The sequence below is a fragment of the Osmerus eperlanus genome, chromosome 10 (assembly GCF_963692335.1).
Source record: "Osmerus eperlanus chromosome 10, fOsmEpe2.1, whole genome shotgun sequence".
NCBI classification, from domain to species: Eukaryota; Metazoa; Chordata; class Actinopteri; order Osmeriformes; family Osmeridae; genus Osmerus; species Osmerus eperlanus.
The window spans coordinates 10786212-10803536 of record NC_085027.1 but is presented as its reverse complement, the minus strand read 5'-3'; the positions used below and the strand labels follow the sequence as shown (position 1 = coordinate 10803536).

The 17325-nt window shown below is 38.1% G+C and overlaps 2 protein-coding genes across 3 annotated transcripts; one reads left to right on the top strand and one right to left on the bottom strand.

Annotated features, from left to right (window-relative positions):
• The first annotated feature begins 2708 nt into the window (after window positions 1-2708).
• On the top strand, window positions 2709-4533 carry LOC134027634 (myoblast determination protein 1 homolog 1). The gene is made up of 3 exons (XM_062470560.1): window positions 2709-3354; window positions 3504-3582; window positions 3787-4533. Exons 1-3 carry the CDS (start codon window positions 2848-2850, stop codon window positions 4014-4016), a joined length of 816 nt encoding a protein of 271 aa, XP_062326544.1. The 5' UTR covers window positions 2709-2847; the 3' UTR covers window positions 4017-4533.
• Window positions 4534-5222: 689 nt separating this feature from the next.
• Window positions 5223-16685, bottom strand: LOC134027635 (troponin T, fast skeletal muscle isoforms-like). 2 transcript variants are annotated; one of them, XM_062470563.1, is made up of 12 exons: window positions 16542-16685; window positions 14945-14980; window positions 14765-14775; window positions 10381-10399; window positions 10189-10234; window positions 9933-10049; window positions 9686-9763; window positions 9381-9494; window positions 8663-8778; window positions 8301-8391; window positions 6648-6688; window positions 5223-5519 (listed from the first exon to the last, which is right to left on the bottom strand). In XM_062470563.1, exons 2-12 carry the CDS (start codon window positions 14959-14961, stop codon window positions 5483-5485), a joined length of 687 nt encoding a protein of 228 aa, XP_062326547.1. In that variant the 5' UTR covers window positions 14962-14980; window positions 16542-16685; the 3' UTR covers window positions 5223-5482. The 2 variants fall into 2 exon arrangements, with proteins under 2 accessions (XP_062326547.1, XP_062326545.1); XM_062470561.1 differs by lacking the exon at window positions 6648-6688 and adding an exon at window positions 7811-7851 and having other exon boundaries at window positions 16542-16683.
• Window positions 16686-17325: the final 640 nt, after the last annotated feature.

Sequence of the window (17325 nt, the reverse complement as noted above, 5' to 3'; positions counted from 1 at the left end):
TGAATCACAATCCACAGTTTACAAATGTAGTTTAATCATTACCAATATAAATCTCAATGTATTAAATTCTGCAGGGGGAAAGTAATTCGACCACAAAAACACTAAGAATCTTATACGTAAGTATTGATATTTTTTGGAGTGATCAAGTCCTGCAATATCATGTTCATATGGTTTGATTTATATGAATGTCCCTTAAGAACAGCCTACGACCAATATCAGCTTCAAGCAAAAGGCCATTAGTCTTCAATTTCACAAGTTACTATATTTAAGACAGTAACTAGGCTCCTGATCTGAGGACTCGGGAAGATATTAACAAATTAAAGATTGGTAGTCAGGTAATGAAAATCTACAAAAGTACTTGGACTGAGCAGCACAAAATGCACACACATTCCAAAGCATTTACACACTTGTATGTAGTACACATAGACACACAGCCTGCGCACAGCAAGTCTCTCTTTCTCCCTCTTTCTTCCGTTATGTCTCTCTGTCTCTCTATCTCTCTCATACTCTCCCTCTGGGCTGTCTTTCCCTGAAGATGTTCCATAACATCAGTGAAACCTTTTAGTCAAACTTACTGTACACTTCTTACAAGCTTACATGGCCCATAAAAAGATGCTTATCCCCCAATATCATATCAAATATGTCCATGAACTACCACAACTAACCACACCACATGTATATTCTGTTATAATATAATTTGCTTCTTGTTTTTTGTCTGGTATGTTTAAGTCGTAAGAGAATGAGGCACCTTAATTCATAACATGTACAAATTGTATTTGGAAAAACTACAGAGTTTTTGCTGGAACTAGATCAGGGTAGACCTAAACCTAGGGAGCTTTTCAAGGATCTAGGCTCTATTGCCAGCAATGGTGTCAATTACAGCTATGTTCCGGACAACCAGGGAGGTGCATGCAGGGAAAGAAATAGCCAGATGCAGTCACAGTCTGAGAAATGTCATCATAGACATCTCGCTTTTTTGCAGTGAGACACTCTTGGTGCAATTTTGCAATTTCTGTTGCAGAAATGTAAAGTGTGTTCTCTATTTTTTCTTTTTAAAGCCCAAATGCTGCATTCAGGATATACTGTTGTCACTAGTAGTAGTCGAATGAATAACCATTATCTCACAGACCATGGTTGTACAAATTTGAAGTTCAAGTAATTGTACATTAAAATAATTTATACAGAACGTATTTCAAACAGCAGAAGATTGAGCATTGCATGAGAATATGTCCTGAGCAAGGCAAGCATTGGTCACTTCAGGCTGGTGTCCCACTCAACACCATGATCAAAGGCCTAATTGACCTTTTGACACCATCACCAGGGAAGTGGACAGGACAAATGACAGCCTGGAGTTTCTACTTGTGGGTTTCGTTTTTTTATAGGCCTAATTTTAGCCTACATTTCGATCAATCTATTGTTGTATATTATCTGTGGAGGTCATTATTCTTCACCCATCTTTATTATAATCACTGTACGTTTACATTGCATCGAATCTTTTTAAGTAAAATACGCAGATGGGCTGTGGAGACGGGCCTTTAGACTTTTTTGTTGGCAATCATTTCTGTAGAAACAGCAGAACAAAATAAGTTAAATAAATATATATATACATATACATTTGTCATCTGAATAACTACAGTTCAGACTTATTAATATAAATTAAATGTTCGCCTTTCACAAAGCACTGATCTTTCTTTGAATTAGCTACATTTTATTGGGCGTTGTTTTTCATTTGCATTTTCCATGAGATAAATAGCATTCATGTTGCTTTTTGTATTTGCAGTAATCAAACAAATGTTTATCGTTATTAGATTTTAAATAAAAGAGAGGTTAGATTGACTTTGATCAGCCACTGCCCTGTCTGCATATCCGGCGGTTTGGCAATAATAGCCTACTGTAACGCATGACAAGATGGACCATCTGAACGCTTACAACTCATGTAAGATGTAATTTAATGTAATGCCTCCTTACACATTAAACTGCAACGGTTGACATTATATATTTAAGTCTTGTTTTAAACTACTATTTTTGGTTTGCCCTCCTAATATGTGGGTGTTGGACGTCCACATCGCCATCTACCGTTCCTCAGTTTGAACCGACTGATGAACCGGGTTTAGGTCGGGGTTTCCTTGCGTCAAACGATATTTTATTTAGAAGGCCTACTTATAAAATTAAGTTGGTAAACAAATTCCAGTTTGAAAGTGGGCTATAGGAGTTTAATCTGACTAACAATTAGACAAATTCACGTGATAATTATCTTATGTTCACTTGGAGTTCGACAAACTCAAAATCTCAAAGAACAAAAGTCAAGTGAGGACGGAATAAACCACGTAGGCTACCACATGATTCAACATTCAAATAAATTAAAGTTATCTTAAGTCTTCTGAATTTACAAGTCAACTATAGCCCTAGGGTTGAGCATTAGTCCTGATTAGAGTCATCTTAATTGATATAAGACAATTTCGTTAAATAAACTCAAGGGGTTTAATATATAGCCTAGGCCTATTTTATACTGAATAAATCTAAACTTATGAAGTACAATAATTGTTTTTCTTCTAAACTATCCTTCTTGATGTTTCAAGACAGTCATAGCAGGCTCCTCCCAGACCATCGCTTATTGGTCATCTGACATAACGGTCTTCGAAAAGACACGCCCCAAACTTACTGACCACTTTATATAATTGGTAAAGCCACACAGTCAAACAAGCAACCAAGGGCATTTCAGTCAAAACAAGTTTACCATTAGCAAATAAAAAAAGAGTTCATTTTAGGTAAGAAACCTACACGAAATAAATAAGAGTTGAAAAGGGCCTGTTTTACATTTCCTACAGAATATTTTTACAGAAAACCATGGAGTTGCCGGATATTCCTTTTACCTCTGCAGATGATTTTTACGACGACCCTTGTTTTAATACAAGTGACATGCAGTTCTTTGAAGACCTCGACCCGAGACTGGTGCATGTTGGTCTTCTAAAGCCGGAGGATCACCATCACAACGAGGACGAGCATATTCGAGCTCCGAGTGGGCACCACCAGGCTGGCAGGTGCCTGTTATGGGCATGCAAAGCCTGCAAAAGGAAGACCACCAATGCAGACCGTAGGAAAGCTGCTACTATGCGGGAGAGGAGGAGACTTGGCAAGGTCAATGACGCATTCGAGACCCTGAAAAGATGTACCTCCACGAACCCAAACCAGAGGCTCCCCAAAGTAGAAATACTGCGTAATGCCATCAGCTATATCGAGTCCCTCCAGGCCTTGCTTCGGGTCGGACAGGAGGAGAACTATTACCCCGTTCTGGATCACTATAGTGGAGACTCAGATGCGTCCAGTCCTCGCTCCAACTGCTCTGACGGCATGGTAAGAAATTTGCTAACAGTTTTTTGTAGAATGTTATAATTTAGGATCTAACGAAATACAAAAAATAAGATAGCAAATGTTTTAAATCAAGTCGACAAGGCCCTTTCTTTTATTCTGGAATTTATCATTTATTTTTTTACCATCTTTAGATGGACTTTAATGGGCCTTCATGTCCACCAAGACGAAGAGACAACTATGATCGCACCTATTTTAACGAAGCACCAAATGGTAAGATTGATCTCTAACTATGCTCTTACAATTTAAGCTCATTCATTACCGGACTTTCCGGAGACAAACCAACAAACTTTGTCAAACTGAGAAAACGAATGGCTATATTTTTGTAGGGTTTTTATTTGTTATTCATGACAATAATGTGATATATATACGCCTATATAATGTTTTGTTTATAATATGGGCTGTTTCTTTTTGCAGATTCCAGAACCAAGAACTCTGTAATTTCCAGTTTAGACTGTTTATCAAGCATCGTCGAGCGAATTACAACGGATACTTCAAGCTGCCCCGCAGTACAGGAGGGGTCCGACTGTAGCCCTTGCTCCCCTCAAGAGGGTTCTGTCGTTAGTGAGACTGGAGCACCCACACCGTCTCCAACCAACTGCGTCCCGGCATCGCATGACCCCAACACTGTCTACCAGGTGTTGTGAGAATCCCATGGATTCTGAGAGAGAAGCACCGGGGGACAAAACTTTTTGAACATTCTTGAGAACAAATGTATTCCTGATTCAGTATGGAATTTCTACGCCATAGGTCAATTGTTTGCCATAGATCGCTGGCTACGAGGCAATGGTGAAGTTACCAGGCTTTGGCAAAGCGACCACATTCTTAAAACAGCCTAAATTAGGTCTATATTGAAATGTTTAGGCCTGTCAGCGATGCTATTGATTCAGGAATAGCAGTAATACCAAGTGAAATAATCTTAATAGCCTACAGTGGACTTTTTTGTTATGTTTCCTGATTCCAGTTGGTTAAAATTGCATTTTAAAGACAAAACAATCCGGAAAATGAGGACCATTTTGTATATTTGTAAATAAGTTGTCAGAAAAAATAATATGCAGAATCGTATGCTTATTTAATTGCTTGTTCAAACGAAGTCTTGGATTGTTGTGTACAATGTTTAACTATAGGCCTATTTATAATGGCCGGGTTTCCCAGATTCGTTAAGAAGCTCTTAACGCTAAGAGCTTCTTAGGAGCGTTCTAAGAGCGTTCTAGAGCGTTCTTAGAACGCTCTTAAGAAGCTCTTAGCTTTAAGAGCTTCTTAACGAATCTGGGAAACCCGGCCCATATGAGTGAATGTCAACATTTTAATGAATAAATATTTATACATATGGCATTTTCTGTCACTGGGATGACAATATTGTTTTCCCTTTCTCTTCGCTTTTTTTTGTCTACAAATGTAATAGCAATAATTATGGATGTGGATGTAAAAATGTGAATTAAATAGGTGAATTACCCACATCCAACTGAACGTTAGTTGTAGTTAACTACAATAAGAAAATCTTAATGAACGTTAACTACATCCCTTAAGGATTGGCATGGTTTATTAGTAGTTTCTGTCTACTTAGACCTAGCCTGACAGACCTTATAAGGGTATAGACCTACTCGATCGATTTGATACACTTAGACACGTGTTATCCTTCATTGGAAGTTATAAAAATGTTGGAGGGAAATTCCTATGTGAGATTTTCAAAATGTATTGTCTCATTGTCTTGACTTTTTTATTTGTTTTTACCCTGTTTGTCTAGGTCTACTAAACCATGTGCTCCCTTATGAGATTGTATACCAAATTGTTATGCACGATTTCAGATGAAAGGTGATATATATTTCTAAGCAAAACGTAAAAGACAAACAGAGGCTTCACCCTTTATTTACAAAAAAAGTCATAAAAACCTATAGGCCTAGTCAGGTCTTTATGAACACAATAAAGAAACTGACTGACTTCATGACAACATAATTCCACATAACGCGAAACAGGCAGTGACACGTCAAGATGTTGTCGTTTTTGTGCAATTGATGTAGGTCTATATGGTGTCTGAGGAGCTGTAATGGACAGACGGTATTGAAGGTTTTGTCGCTCCAGGGCTGTTTCTGTGGCCTCTTGAATGTGTAGTCTACTTTCTGCGGCGGGTGGCGGCTCCCTTCTTGCTGCTGCAAATGCGCAATAAGCGCAAGCAACAAGTCAGTGGTGTTGTAAAGTGCATTGCTCACTAGTGGCAAACACTGATCAGATGAACATGACTGCCCAACACGTTGCACTATGATCAAACAAATGAGCCAAATAATTAAGTAGGACTATTACAAACCCCATTAATATTTCCTAATTTTGTACGAAACAGTAGTCCAGGCCAACTTCTACACGTAGACAACAATATGTATTCACAAATTTGGTTGTTAAAAATCATGCGGCTGTTTTCTATAATGCCATGCAATACTTACCGTCTTGTTATTCAGCAGCTCATTTCATGTATGCCCACTGAGTCATAAGACTGGAGATTCATGTAATAAGGTTTTTCTTTGTTTTCATTCCGGAAGAATGAAAACGAGTAAAAACGACACACATTTTGTGATCCACATGACTGACATAATAGGCAAAGGGTAAAAGATAGAATACACTATTGTAATAAGCAATTGTATGTAGGTAAGTTTAGATACAGGTAGCAGTCTTACTATTTGTGCATTAAATTATTCAATGTAATAACAATAATGTAATTGGCTACTTTTAGACTAGGCATAAGTGTGTAGTGAAACAAAGACATTGAGAGAATGTGGGTGTGTGCATCAGTGTCTTTCCCCTTTAAACCTGCACACAAACATAAAACTGAGATCATGTGGATCGCACCTTTCTCTGTTACATCCAACAAAAGTGAGATGTAACAACCATAGAGAAACATTAAATACCTCTGAGTTGACGCGGGGTCAGTCACGGTTATAGAACAGTTGAGTGGGTGGATGTGGATGGTGTTGCAATAGTCTGAATGGAGTATATCCTTTGCTATGTTTGCCATTTCTAAAGCTACAATGACTGATGAGGACATTTCATGTGTTGTGCATCCTTCAATGCAACAGAGAGAACAAATATTCCTTACCAGCATCTGTTGCATACGTGTGCAGAATGTGGTAAGCTCTCTTTTTACTTTAAGATGACAATGGCAATGACAAATGCATTTCTTCTGGAAAGAGTCCCTTTCTTGAAATAGCAAATGCATCAGTTTCCCATGCTAGTATGGTGAAGGGGGGGGGGGGGGGGGGTGAAATATAGTGGGAGGTGGCACTTACTGCTTCTGCAGCTCATCAATGCGATTTCTGAGGGATACAACCTGCAAAATGACACATGGCAACTTTTTAAACCAGTAGCGGAGTACTTCTGACCTCTGAGAACCCCACGCTCACCTTGAAGGAGACAGCAGTCCTGTGAGTGAGGGCCGCATTATTACTTGAGGTGGAAAACCTAGAGCATTCACACACATACTGTACACATACTCTACTCGATATGGCATATATCACTAGCCTTTACTGAATTTGCTCTCAATTCTATTCAACAGAACACAAACATTTAAATATTGATTGGTAACTATGGATTAAACTTTATGTTATTCATATTGAATATTATTTGCAATGATAACTTTCCTTTGTTTTTTACTGTTTGTTATTTTTCATTATTTCTTTTTTCTTTCTTTCCTCTTTACTTACAACTTTAGTGTGTCAGTGATATATGTGGTCTCTCTGGTGTTCCAGCTCAAGTAAAAAAAAGAAAAAAGGAAAAGATAGGGAGGACAGCAAGACAACAAACGAGTAAGACAGTGTTGCCATAGCAGCTTACATGAAGCTCCTAACTGTGGGAAGAAAGTGCCAGATAGCATGGAGACAAAGCTAACCAGCAGACTGACCAGAAAACACTTACTTACCTTCGGACAGAAATAATGATTCTCCATTTTGGTATTTCAATTCCACTCAAAAACGAACAACTAATTATATGGACTTAATGAGTTTATAAACCTTATGAAAATCAATTATATCAGTCTCAATATATTGTAAAAGTCGAATAAATGTTTTTTTGTTTGTTTCTCTGGTGAAGTTTGTGTGTGTGTATTCCACTAACATACTTAACCCAAATGCATGGAATAATACTAGCTAATTATCTCACTTATTTGGTAAGCATCATCTAAAGTGCATTACTATTTTACTTATAAAAATTGCTATTTTGAAGGCTTAAATTGTGTGCATTTTACCCAATATCCATGTAATATCAAAGTTCAGTTGAACGTCCATATCATCATCTGCAAATAACCTTCCACTTCCACTTGAGGGCGCCTGCCCTCCAGTTGGGAACTGGCTTCCATGGTCCATATTAAAAAGCTTCCCAGGCATGCAGACCATGCGCTCCCAAGGCCCGGCCTTGTGGCTTGTGCCTGTCTTTGGAGCATGTCACTATTACTCACAATTTACTCAGCTCCTCCACTCTCTTATGCTGTGAGGTGATCTGAAGGATATCAAAGGACATTTGGGTTCACATGGGAATCAAGCATCAGTGCTGGAGGATGCGTTCAAGCCCTCTTTTACACATTTGTTAAATAATTTAATTTGATTTATTTACTAGTCATAAAATAAACACAATTGTGATTTGGATTGTTGTTGTTTTTGAGTGTTGTAATACACACCAAAAAATGAATAATAGAAAATATGAGCAAGATATGTAGTCTATTTCAAGTGCCTGTTCATAAAACCCTGTTGACAAATGTGACATTGCTCCTTTTGATCAGAATCCCCTTGTTATAGCATAGTTTGCTTTAAAATAAGGAAGATTATGGAGCGACACCATATAATCTGAAGGAAGAAAGACAAGAGGAACTGTCTACAGACCAGTCATTATTCACGAGTGAAAATAAAACTGTGTACATGACAACATATTCCCTATGAACAGCCACTCACCTCATACTTCTGCCTTTTCAGTTTCTCAAGGTGATCAAATTTCTCAGCCTCAAGAAGATACATCCAGTCCCACAGCTCTTTAGCCTTTTCCCTAAGCATGGCAAAGAAAGAGAAAAATGTTACAGACCGTTCACCCAAAGAGTGTGTCTATTGCAGCCACGATAAAAACTCAATAAAATTAGATAAAAATAATGTCCAGAGCATGGTGTTAGGCTGGTATTTTAAAATTTTACATTCAATAAGGACCATTCACGAACATACAGTATAAACTGCACAGTGAAACGTAGGAATGTATGTGTATTTCCTTAAGCTGTGGACATCACTGGCTGCCAATGGATAACGCTAAAGAAAGAACAGCTCACTTGAGCTTTTCTTCATTCAGATGATCGATGTTGATCGCTTTGCGTCTGTCTGAAAGAATCTTCTTCTTCTTTTCTCTCTCAGTCTGCTTCTTACCACCACCTCTCTTCGAGTCAGCCTTTAAGTAATAGAAAAAGAAAATATTGCAGGCTTGCTGCTGCTCATCTTTTAACAGGAACATGCCAACAAGAGCTCCCCTAATTGATCTGTTCAAGCTACACGTCACATCAAGGTCCAATAATAAGTTGCTTCTGAGTGTCCCAAGATCTAGGTTGAAGCACAGGAGTGATCATGTCTTTTCAGTTGCAGCCCCCAAACTCTGGAACGCGTTGTCTATACATGTTAGGCTGGCCCCTACACTGCATGTTTTTAAATCCCGTCTTAAGACACATTTGTATTCTTTGGCTTTAAACACAGTATGACAGTTTCCTTTCTTTTTTTTCTTTTCTTTTTTTTCTTTTCTTTTGTTTTTTGTTGTTCTATGGCTTTTCCTACTCTGACTGTATAGTAATTTGTTTAACGGTTGTTGTTTAGTAAATGTGCTCTATAAATAAACTTGACTTGACATCAAAAACTGTAATACCAGTGAAATTGAACATTATATTGAGTTTGAAAATAGTTGGCTATGAACTTTACCATCACTGGTACCTGGCTATGCTGAATAACTGAGAAGTTCAGGCCTCGGGAGTTATTTTCTGTCATATGTTACATGTACAGTACCTTCTGCAGATGGCTGCTGTAGCTGGAGCCCATGTTGGACAGAGCAGACTTCTTCTTAGCATCTTCCTCAGCTCTCTTATTGGCATCCGCTTCCTCCCTCTTCAGCCTCTCAGCCTGCCAGGACAAACCAAACACTGAGGAATTACTGTGGCACCTAAGTTGCCTGCATTTGATTGTTCATGCGAAGAACCAGTTGCACCTAAGGCACACCAAAGGGAAACCAAAAGTACCTTAACATCTTTACATTTTGTAAATACACATTAGTATGCCATGGGGGTGATTTGGACTAGCAGGGGTGCACTCACCTCACGTTTCGCTTGGCGCTCCTTGTCTTTTTCAGCGCGGATTCTCTGCTGTTCAGCCCTCTCAGTCCTACGTTTCTCCTACAGGCCACACACAAACAGTTTATTTGAGAGGCTTAGAATGTATTTTATATGCGCTTGGCTAAGAGAGGCTCCACTTAGCTATATTGAGTGGATTGATACGGATGTGGAACTAGTGTGCTGTGCTGTACTGAGAGTAGAGTGGGAAAACGTTGCTGTATTCACTAACAATTCTGGCCATGAGAGCAAGGAGCTCCTCCTCCTCCTTCTTCCTGCCCACAAAGTGAGCGTCGATCAGTCCCTGCAGCTCAACCAGGTCCTTGTTCTGTCTCTTCTTATGGATGTCCTATTAGAATCATAATGGATGTTTGGGGGTTACATTGAGTCAGACCATGTTGGTCAAACTTCACAATGGCATCGTGGTGGGGGGATGTGTGCAGGCAGGGGAAACATGGAGAGGGATATGAAACCAAGAATCTGCTTACATCAAAGTCCACCTTCTCTCCATCAGGGATCTTAGGAGCAGTAGGTCTACAGAGATTCATTGAAGATAATTTATTTGGTAAGAAGTACCCCATTATATAGCATATGGTGCTACACTGTAGTAACTGCTAAAATTATAAACATGCAATACAAGGTGAAGGGTGTGACACTGACAGGTGAAATTAAATACTTACTTTGGCTTTGGCTTTTCTTCTGTTTGGTTAAAAAAAGAAGAATATGTTACAAGGTTAGATGTCTCTTGAGTTCAAGGGTTTAGGCAACACACCCCATTGGTGGTTAATTTCGAGGTGTATTCACGTGGACACACTTTTAGTAACATTTCAGGGATCCCGGTTATGCTTTGTTTTGAAAGATAAAGTAAAATATGTATAAGTCTTTTTTAATGTTCCTGTTATTTGGGTGAACATTAGTTTTAAAATCCAACTGGTAAAATGACACACATTGGAAGTGCTAAAAGGGATTAGTATGATGCAGAATATCTCACTGTATACAAACCTCTGTTCTACAGATCTATATTCTAGACATATTATGATGCACACTCGCAAACCTAACTACATTATTTACCATATTTTACTTTCCAATCCAAGATTAACTCTCTACTTGGATGATAGTATAACTGTTAATTGTACTCTGGTGTAAAAAAATAAATAACTAACAACAACAATAAGTTAATAAAATTTGGGGGAGTAATTAGTTTTTGGGCTTGACCAAAGCACTGGCAAAGCAACAACACAGGAAATACAAACTACCATCTTGGTCTCCTTCCTCGACTGGTTTGGCACGTCATGCAAAAAAGAGAAGAAGCAGAGCGGGACATGAGCTGTGGGGTCAACCCCCGCGGCGGACAAGTCAGCAGTTTATATTCCTTCACCCTTTCTCTCGGTGTCACGCTTCTAGAGGAGACTAAAGCCTCATCTGATTTGAAATTTTTGTTGCTTGGGCCACGGGAATTTCTTTAGATAAAGGGACAGATTTTTACAGGATTTTGTATTGTGGACATAGGTTTAGGCTTGTAATAAACAAACTCTCTAACATGAAGAGACCCCAGCCTCCTGGACTACCCCTCCCCCCACCAGCCTTCCAGCCAATAAGGAGACAGAGCTGACAGCCCAATAAGAAGTACACATACAAGAATGTGGGTCAACATACCTTCCTCTTCATAGGCCTCTGCATGCAGTAAGCGTCCAAAGCAAAAGCAGAACATCATTAGTGACACAACCATAGGCTCAACAGAAGTCGCTAGGCCTGACAGCACATTATCTGTGTACAATGCAGAGCTTTATGAACGCATTCACACAAATTGAGGTGTACACATTACAGTATTTCTACCTTTGAAAATAATACAGTATGAACATTTGAAGTAAAGTTAAATAGAGGCCATCAATAACAACATTGAAAATTTTGATTTTGTATGACACCCCAATGTGAAAGATGAATATAAGTAGACACATACTGTAGCTACTGTATAGCAAACATTAGCTATCATTTGAAAACAAAAATGTATAAAAGACCTCAGAAGGGGCAAAGAAGTGTCTTTTACATGAAGAAATCTTCACCCATTATCCACGTAATGCTGATGTTAACCAGTGTAAATGTCAGCACATCAGATTATATTTTTATTTTATTTAGAAATTTCAGAACCATGTTGGAATGTAGAAGTTTCTTCGAGTAAAAGCAGGTTAATTTGAAATGCGATGTAATAGTTGGTTACCGTGAAAACTTTCTTTGTGCCTTTGAGTACTCTTTTACATAGCTACAATTGCTATAATCAACAATTACATAAAATCACACATTCAGCACCGATGCTAGAAAGCAACAAACTGGCACATGTATAATCTACCTCAATCTCTAATATGGTGACATATGCTATCTCACATTTATATACAAAAGAGCAATAAAGTAATCTTTTTGGTAATAAGATATACACTGTATCTTAGAAGTAGTGTTATCACAATAGTTTCCAGCGTGATGACTGATGTGAGGATAAATGCGGTAAGGAAATTAGCTTAGTTTGTAGCATCATGGCTGACTTAGTAACACATACTACAGAGTAGCTAATAGCTACTAGAGTCCGCATCACAAAAGCAAGTAAGCAGCATGAGACAATGCAGCTAAAGCAGTAGGGAGAGAGAGGTGCTTTGACAGTGTAAATGGCCATCTCAGTAACTACAGGAATACGCATAACTGACTATGCATATAAAGTATGTCTATGTCTTCATAGTGGGCAGTTATGAAGAGGAGGTACCTCCAGTAAGCTACTTCAAAGGGCTGGGACACGACCACTAGGCGGTGCTATATTAGTGGGTTTGGTCTAGCTAGAAACAGATGCACTGTTCTGGCTGGGAAGGATGAATGAATACCCCATGCCACATACCTTCCTCCGCCACTGGCTCTGGCTCTGGTTCTGGTTCTGGTTCTGGCTCTGGTTCAGGTTCTACCTCTGGTTCTGGTTCTGGTTCTGGTTCTGGTTCTACCTCTGGCTCAGGGGCTGCCTCTGGGGCTACCTCTACTTCTACTACTTCTTCGGCTATGGTCACGCAGCATGCAACGAGCAACCAGGGAGAGGAAGGGTTCGGAGGTTATTGATCATGAAGGCATGAGGAAAAAAGAAAGCGATTGGGACACAAAGAAAGGGTTAAGAGTGGGCAGCGTTGCGAGGGAATAGGCATGACCACTGATGCAGAGGAGAAGAAGTGTGAGGACAAGAGAGAGTAAAGAGATGAAATAGGGAACAGGAAATCATGTTATCAAATGGGAGAGAGATGGAAAAGAGGTGACCGAACAGATAGAGATGGATCAATGACCAACAACAGGAGAGAAATGATCCGTTAGATATTGAAGGTAATGATGGTTTTCTACGTACTGGAGATACCTGGGTTGAAAACTTAACACACACCAAAAAATGTGGAGTAATCTATGGCCCAATCACATTTTTCATGTGTTTAAATAATTATTTAATTCACTGTCACTCAGTCAAAAAGAGCACACCCTTAATTAACTAGTGTTTGACAAACATGGCACACTATTATTAATAATAGTTTCCTAGCCAGCAGGTGTTTTTTGATAGCATAATACTGTACTGTATGTTTCCCACTTGACAGACAAATCTTAGCAAACAATGAATTTTCTTGTTGTACGCATCAAGCACGTTTGCATTAGGTGTGTTTATCCCTAGCTGAAGCTGTATCTAAATTTAGTTGCAGATAGTTTACACAAAAAAAACTAACATTCCAGTTAATGGTAGGGGCACACAATATATACATGTAGTTAGTTAGTTACTGAATTTATATTCAGAATGATACATTTAGTACAGTTAGACCTCATATTTAATTTTTTAAGATTCCTATATGTTTAATGTATGCACCTTCCTGCCAAGGCAAATTCCTTGTCTGTGCAAACTTTCATGGCGATTAAAACCCATTCTGATTCTGATTCTGATTTTGTAGAGATAAAGTGTTTTATGTGATGGAAACCTATAATTAGATAGGATTCCGTCATATTACTTTTATGTAATTATTCAAGTAAGGCCAGTAAGGAGAGCACAGAGCACCTTTAACTTGCTTTGTTGAGTGTGAAGACTGAGATGAACCATGACTATGAAGTCTGATTTCACACAAAACAAAACATTTTACAACGTGAGGTTCAATGAATTACATGATGATCTTTAAAGACAGAGGTTTTAATTAAGAAATTAGTCAATCACAAACATGAGGAGTCCCCAGGTCAGCAAAGGAAGCATTGTCAAACACAATTGATATTAAGGGTGTAGAGTTGACAAATTAGTAATTTTAAAATACGCTTTTAAAACCAAATTGTCCCTCCTTTTTACCTTCATCCTCTTCATTATCCGCAAAAAGATATGGTGAAACAATGAAAAAATAACGTCATTTCAGAATTCAAAAAATCAAATTCATACATAGAAGCATAGTAAGGCTATGCTGTCTCTCGAGACAATAAAAATTGCATTTTAACAAACAAAAACAAATCTAATTCAAACCAATTTCCAACTGCAACTATGATTTATCAGGCCATGGCTGGTATAAATGCCATATAACTTGTTTACAAAAGTCAGAAAGACAGCATTTGGCACACTTGGTTTTCTAAACATAATTCCAGGTTGATGAAGTGTTCAAATGCTTTTTATATTTTGGCCAATTAAAGATGATTTAATCATTAAAAACAAAATGTTCTTGTGTATTTAGACCAATGAGCCTGTAAAAACCACTTCCCCTGAAAATATGAATTAAAAACTCAGGGTAGATTCACAGTAACAATCAAGGTTTGTAAAATGCGAAACGTGGGCAGCAGCATATTAACCATTATTTAGGGATCAAAGCCGAACCTGCACAAAATGATCAATTATTAATGTGTACATATTCATGAGAAACACTGTGTCAAACATTGGAGACAAAAACTTTGGATAAACACAATTTTCACGCATTTCATTTCCTATTTAGCACAAGTTGTATTCATCAAATTCAACTGTGGGCCTCACTTGACAGAAGCGTCATCTAAACAATAATGGTTGGATTGTTACTAATTACAATTGTTGCTTACCTAGGTTATCGCTGAAAAATAAAGAGAAACAAAAATTAGCTTGAGAAATACAGTAGAACGCTAGGCCAATATAAAGACCTAAAATAATGTATGATGATAACCAACCAGCCTGCCAATCAGCAAGCTAGTCTAATAATTGCCTCTGGTCAGTAAAATGACCGGATCAGGCATAGCACTTACGCTTCGGTGTCAGACATGTTCACAGTGGATGTAAACCTGAAACAAGGCAAAATAGTTTTAGGTACAGGAATCACTTGTGCATAGAAGAACATCAAGCAGACAGCGTCCAGTGGCTGATCGCAAACTTTATGAAGCTTTGAGTTTGCAACATCTCAAAATAATTTTCTGAAAAAATCTCATAAGAAAGTGAAGGAATGTGAATTTTGTCATGAATGTGTCGGGATTTACAGAATACTCTCTAATTTGATAACCTCTCTCGAAATCCTAGCAGCTCATAGGGTTGGAAACACCATAAAGACATAAATATCAATCATTAATATCAACATTTGATATTAACTTTTGCATATACCTCTGTAGGCTGTAATGGGTCTATGATAAAATGTATCATACGGGGCCTACAGGAAAAAGTAACAGCATAGCAAATTCAAGCCTTAGTCTAATTGGACATTTTGCTGTTGTAATACATTTTAGGGCAGGGCTATATATGTTTGTCATTGAATGACATTTTCCCTATTGACCTTCCATCGCTGCCAAGATGTCTTTAAGGATTAGGCCAGGTCAGGATCGTGTTTCTGAGCATCAGCTGAGACCTCTGTCCAAATAGCTGTCTTAATCCTTTTGCTTTATCCATATATGGACATGGTCATTTCCATAAAAGATGCTCCATTAAAGTGGCTGTCAGTAGAAGAATATACCGAATGTCTGTGGTATAATGTGCTACTCTACTTAGGGTATAACTTGCTTGTTTCGCGGAAGCAGGAATAGTAGATTTTCAAAATGTTTCTCTGTAAAGTGAGCCATTAAATGTATCACTGTCAAACCCCAGAACTAACCATTATGCCCCAAGCACGGAAATGTTCTTGTTTGGGCTACTGTAAGCTTAATATTAGATATCCTGTTCTAAGCTGTCATTTTCTATATTCTCTGGTCAGAGAGACCACTTTAAAGGTTTAGATATCATTTTTAAACAGCAGGACGAAATGTAGCCAAATACATAGCCTAGTCAAAATAGCCTTCTCCTTTTATAGAATACAGTTGATCACATTATAGGAACACATTACATGCGTTTTAAAAGCTTTTATACACACATACTGTACATCAAAGTAAAAACTTCTGTATATAGATCTTACATAGTCAGTGCTTTTAAAATTAAAACATTTACCACCACATTTACAAACGATGTGATGTTCCATTATAAAACGTCTATAATTTCCTGCACCAAGTATACAAAATTGAATTAGTTATGTTGCAAACAGTTAGACGTAAACATAACAGATGTTTGACACATTTTTCAAATAGAAGACATGTCACCCAGCCACCTGTTCTAGCTCAAATGACTACAGTACTCGAGCAGTCCGAGCTTAAATTACAATTAGCTGTTATTTACATGGTGTACATTTTCCTGTAAGACATTTGTCAGATTTCTATATAAATAAGGTTTACTATAACCTCATCCATTCTAATTCATCCAAGAGTTAAAATTTGGAATACAAATTTGTATACAAGAGAATCACTTAAGAATCACCTATGTTAAAGGAAGGTTATTGGACAATAGTACCCTCACATCCATCCAACTGCTTTTGTCTGTCTATCTTACCTCTGAAAAGCTGAAAGAAGTAGGCTCTCTGGTGGTGGCGATTGGCTGTAAGGTTCTGTCAACTTTGGTCAGAGAATAAGTCCTTGTGTTATAATGATATTTGATATTTTGAAGCCCCTTATTGGCTGAAGTTGTGGGGGTAAGGGGGTAACGTCTAAGGGGGGGTTGGAGACATCTTATCCCCCGACACTGAATAAGGAGATTGATGGAACACTCTGGACGGAAGGAGGGTGGCTCAAGTTTTAGAAAGGAGCAGCTGAAATGATGTCCGCAGCTATATTTACCATAGCACTAGGCAAGCAAAAATGATCCTAGGGGGAGCAAGAAGACAAGCAATGGCAAGCTCTTAGCATTCTGTGGATGAAATTGACACATGGCTGAGGCATTCAGACAAAGCACCTTCTTATTTTTCTTTAGGGAAAGCAGTGACTATGTAGCCAGTCAATAGAGGTACTGTACTGAGTCTTCATCAGTTTTCACAGTCATTAAATCTTTTGTTCTTTAATGTTTTTTATTGTCATATATGAATATACTGTATATGTATATATATAATTATAATTGAATGGGAAAATGTGTCCAAACTTTTGACTGGTACTATGTCTACTCTAATATATATATATATAGAGAGGGGGGGGGGGGGGGGAGAAAGAGGGAGAGATGCCATATTTTTTCCACACAATATTATATCCACAATATTTATATACTTTTCCACTGAGATTTCATTGCTTATCTGATCATTAATTTACAAAATTCTGTAAATATTTTCTGGATTTGGTAGCTGCAC

Coding starts and splice junctions, on each gene's coding strand:
- LOC134027634 (XM_062470560.1), top strand. CDS start 2,848: ATGGAGTTGCCGGATATTCCTTTTACCTCTGCAGATGATTTTTACGAC. Junction 3,355..3,503: donor CCAACTGCTCTGACGGCATG/GTAAGAAATTTG, acceptor TACCATCTTTAG/ATGGACTTTAATGGGCCTTC. Junction 3,583..3,786: donor TTTTAACGAAGCACCAAATG/GTAAGATTGATC, acceptor TTCTTTTTGCAG/ATTCCAGAACCAAGAACTCT.
- LOC134027635 (XM_062470563.1), bottom strand. Junction 9,495..9,685: donor AGCGCCAAGCGAAACGTGAG/GTGAGTGCACCC, acceptor TTGTCCTGGCAG/GCTGAGAGGCTGAAGAGGGA. Junction 5,520..6,647: donor ATTGATGAGCTGCAGAAGCA/GTAAGTGCCACC, acceptor GCGCATTTGCAG/CAGCAAGAAGGGAGCCGCCA.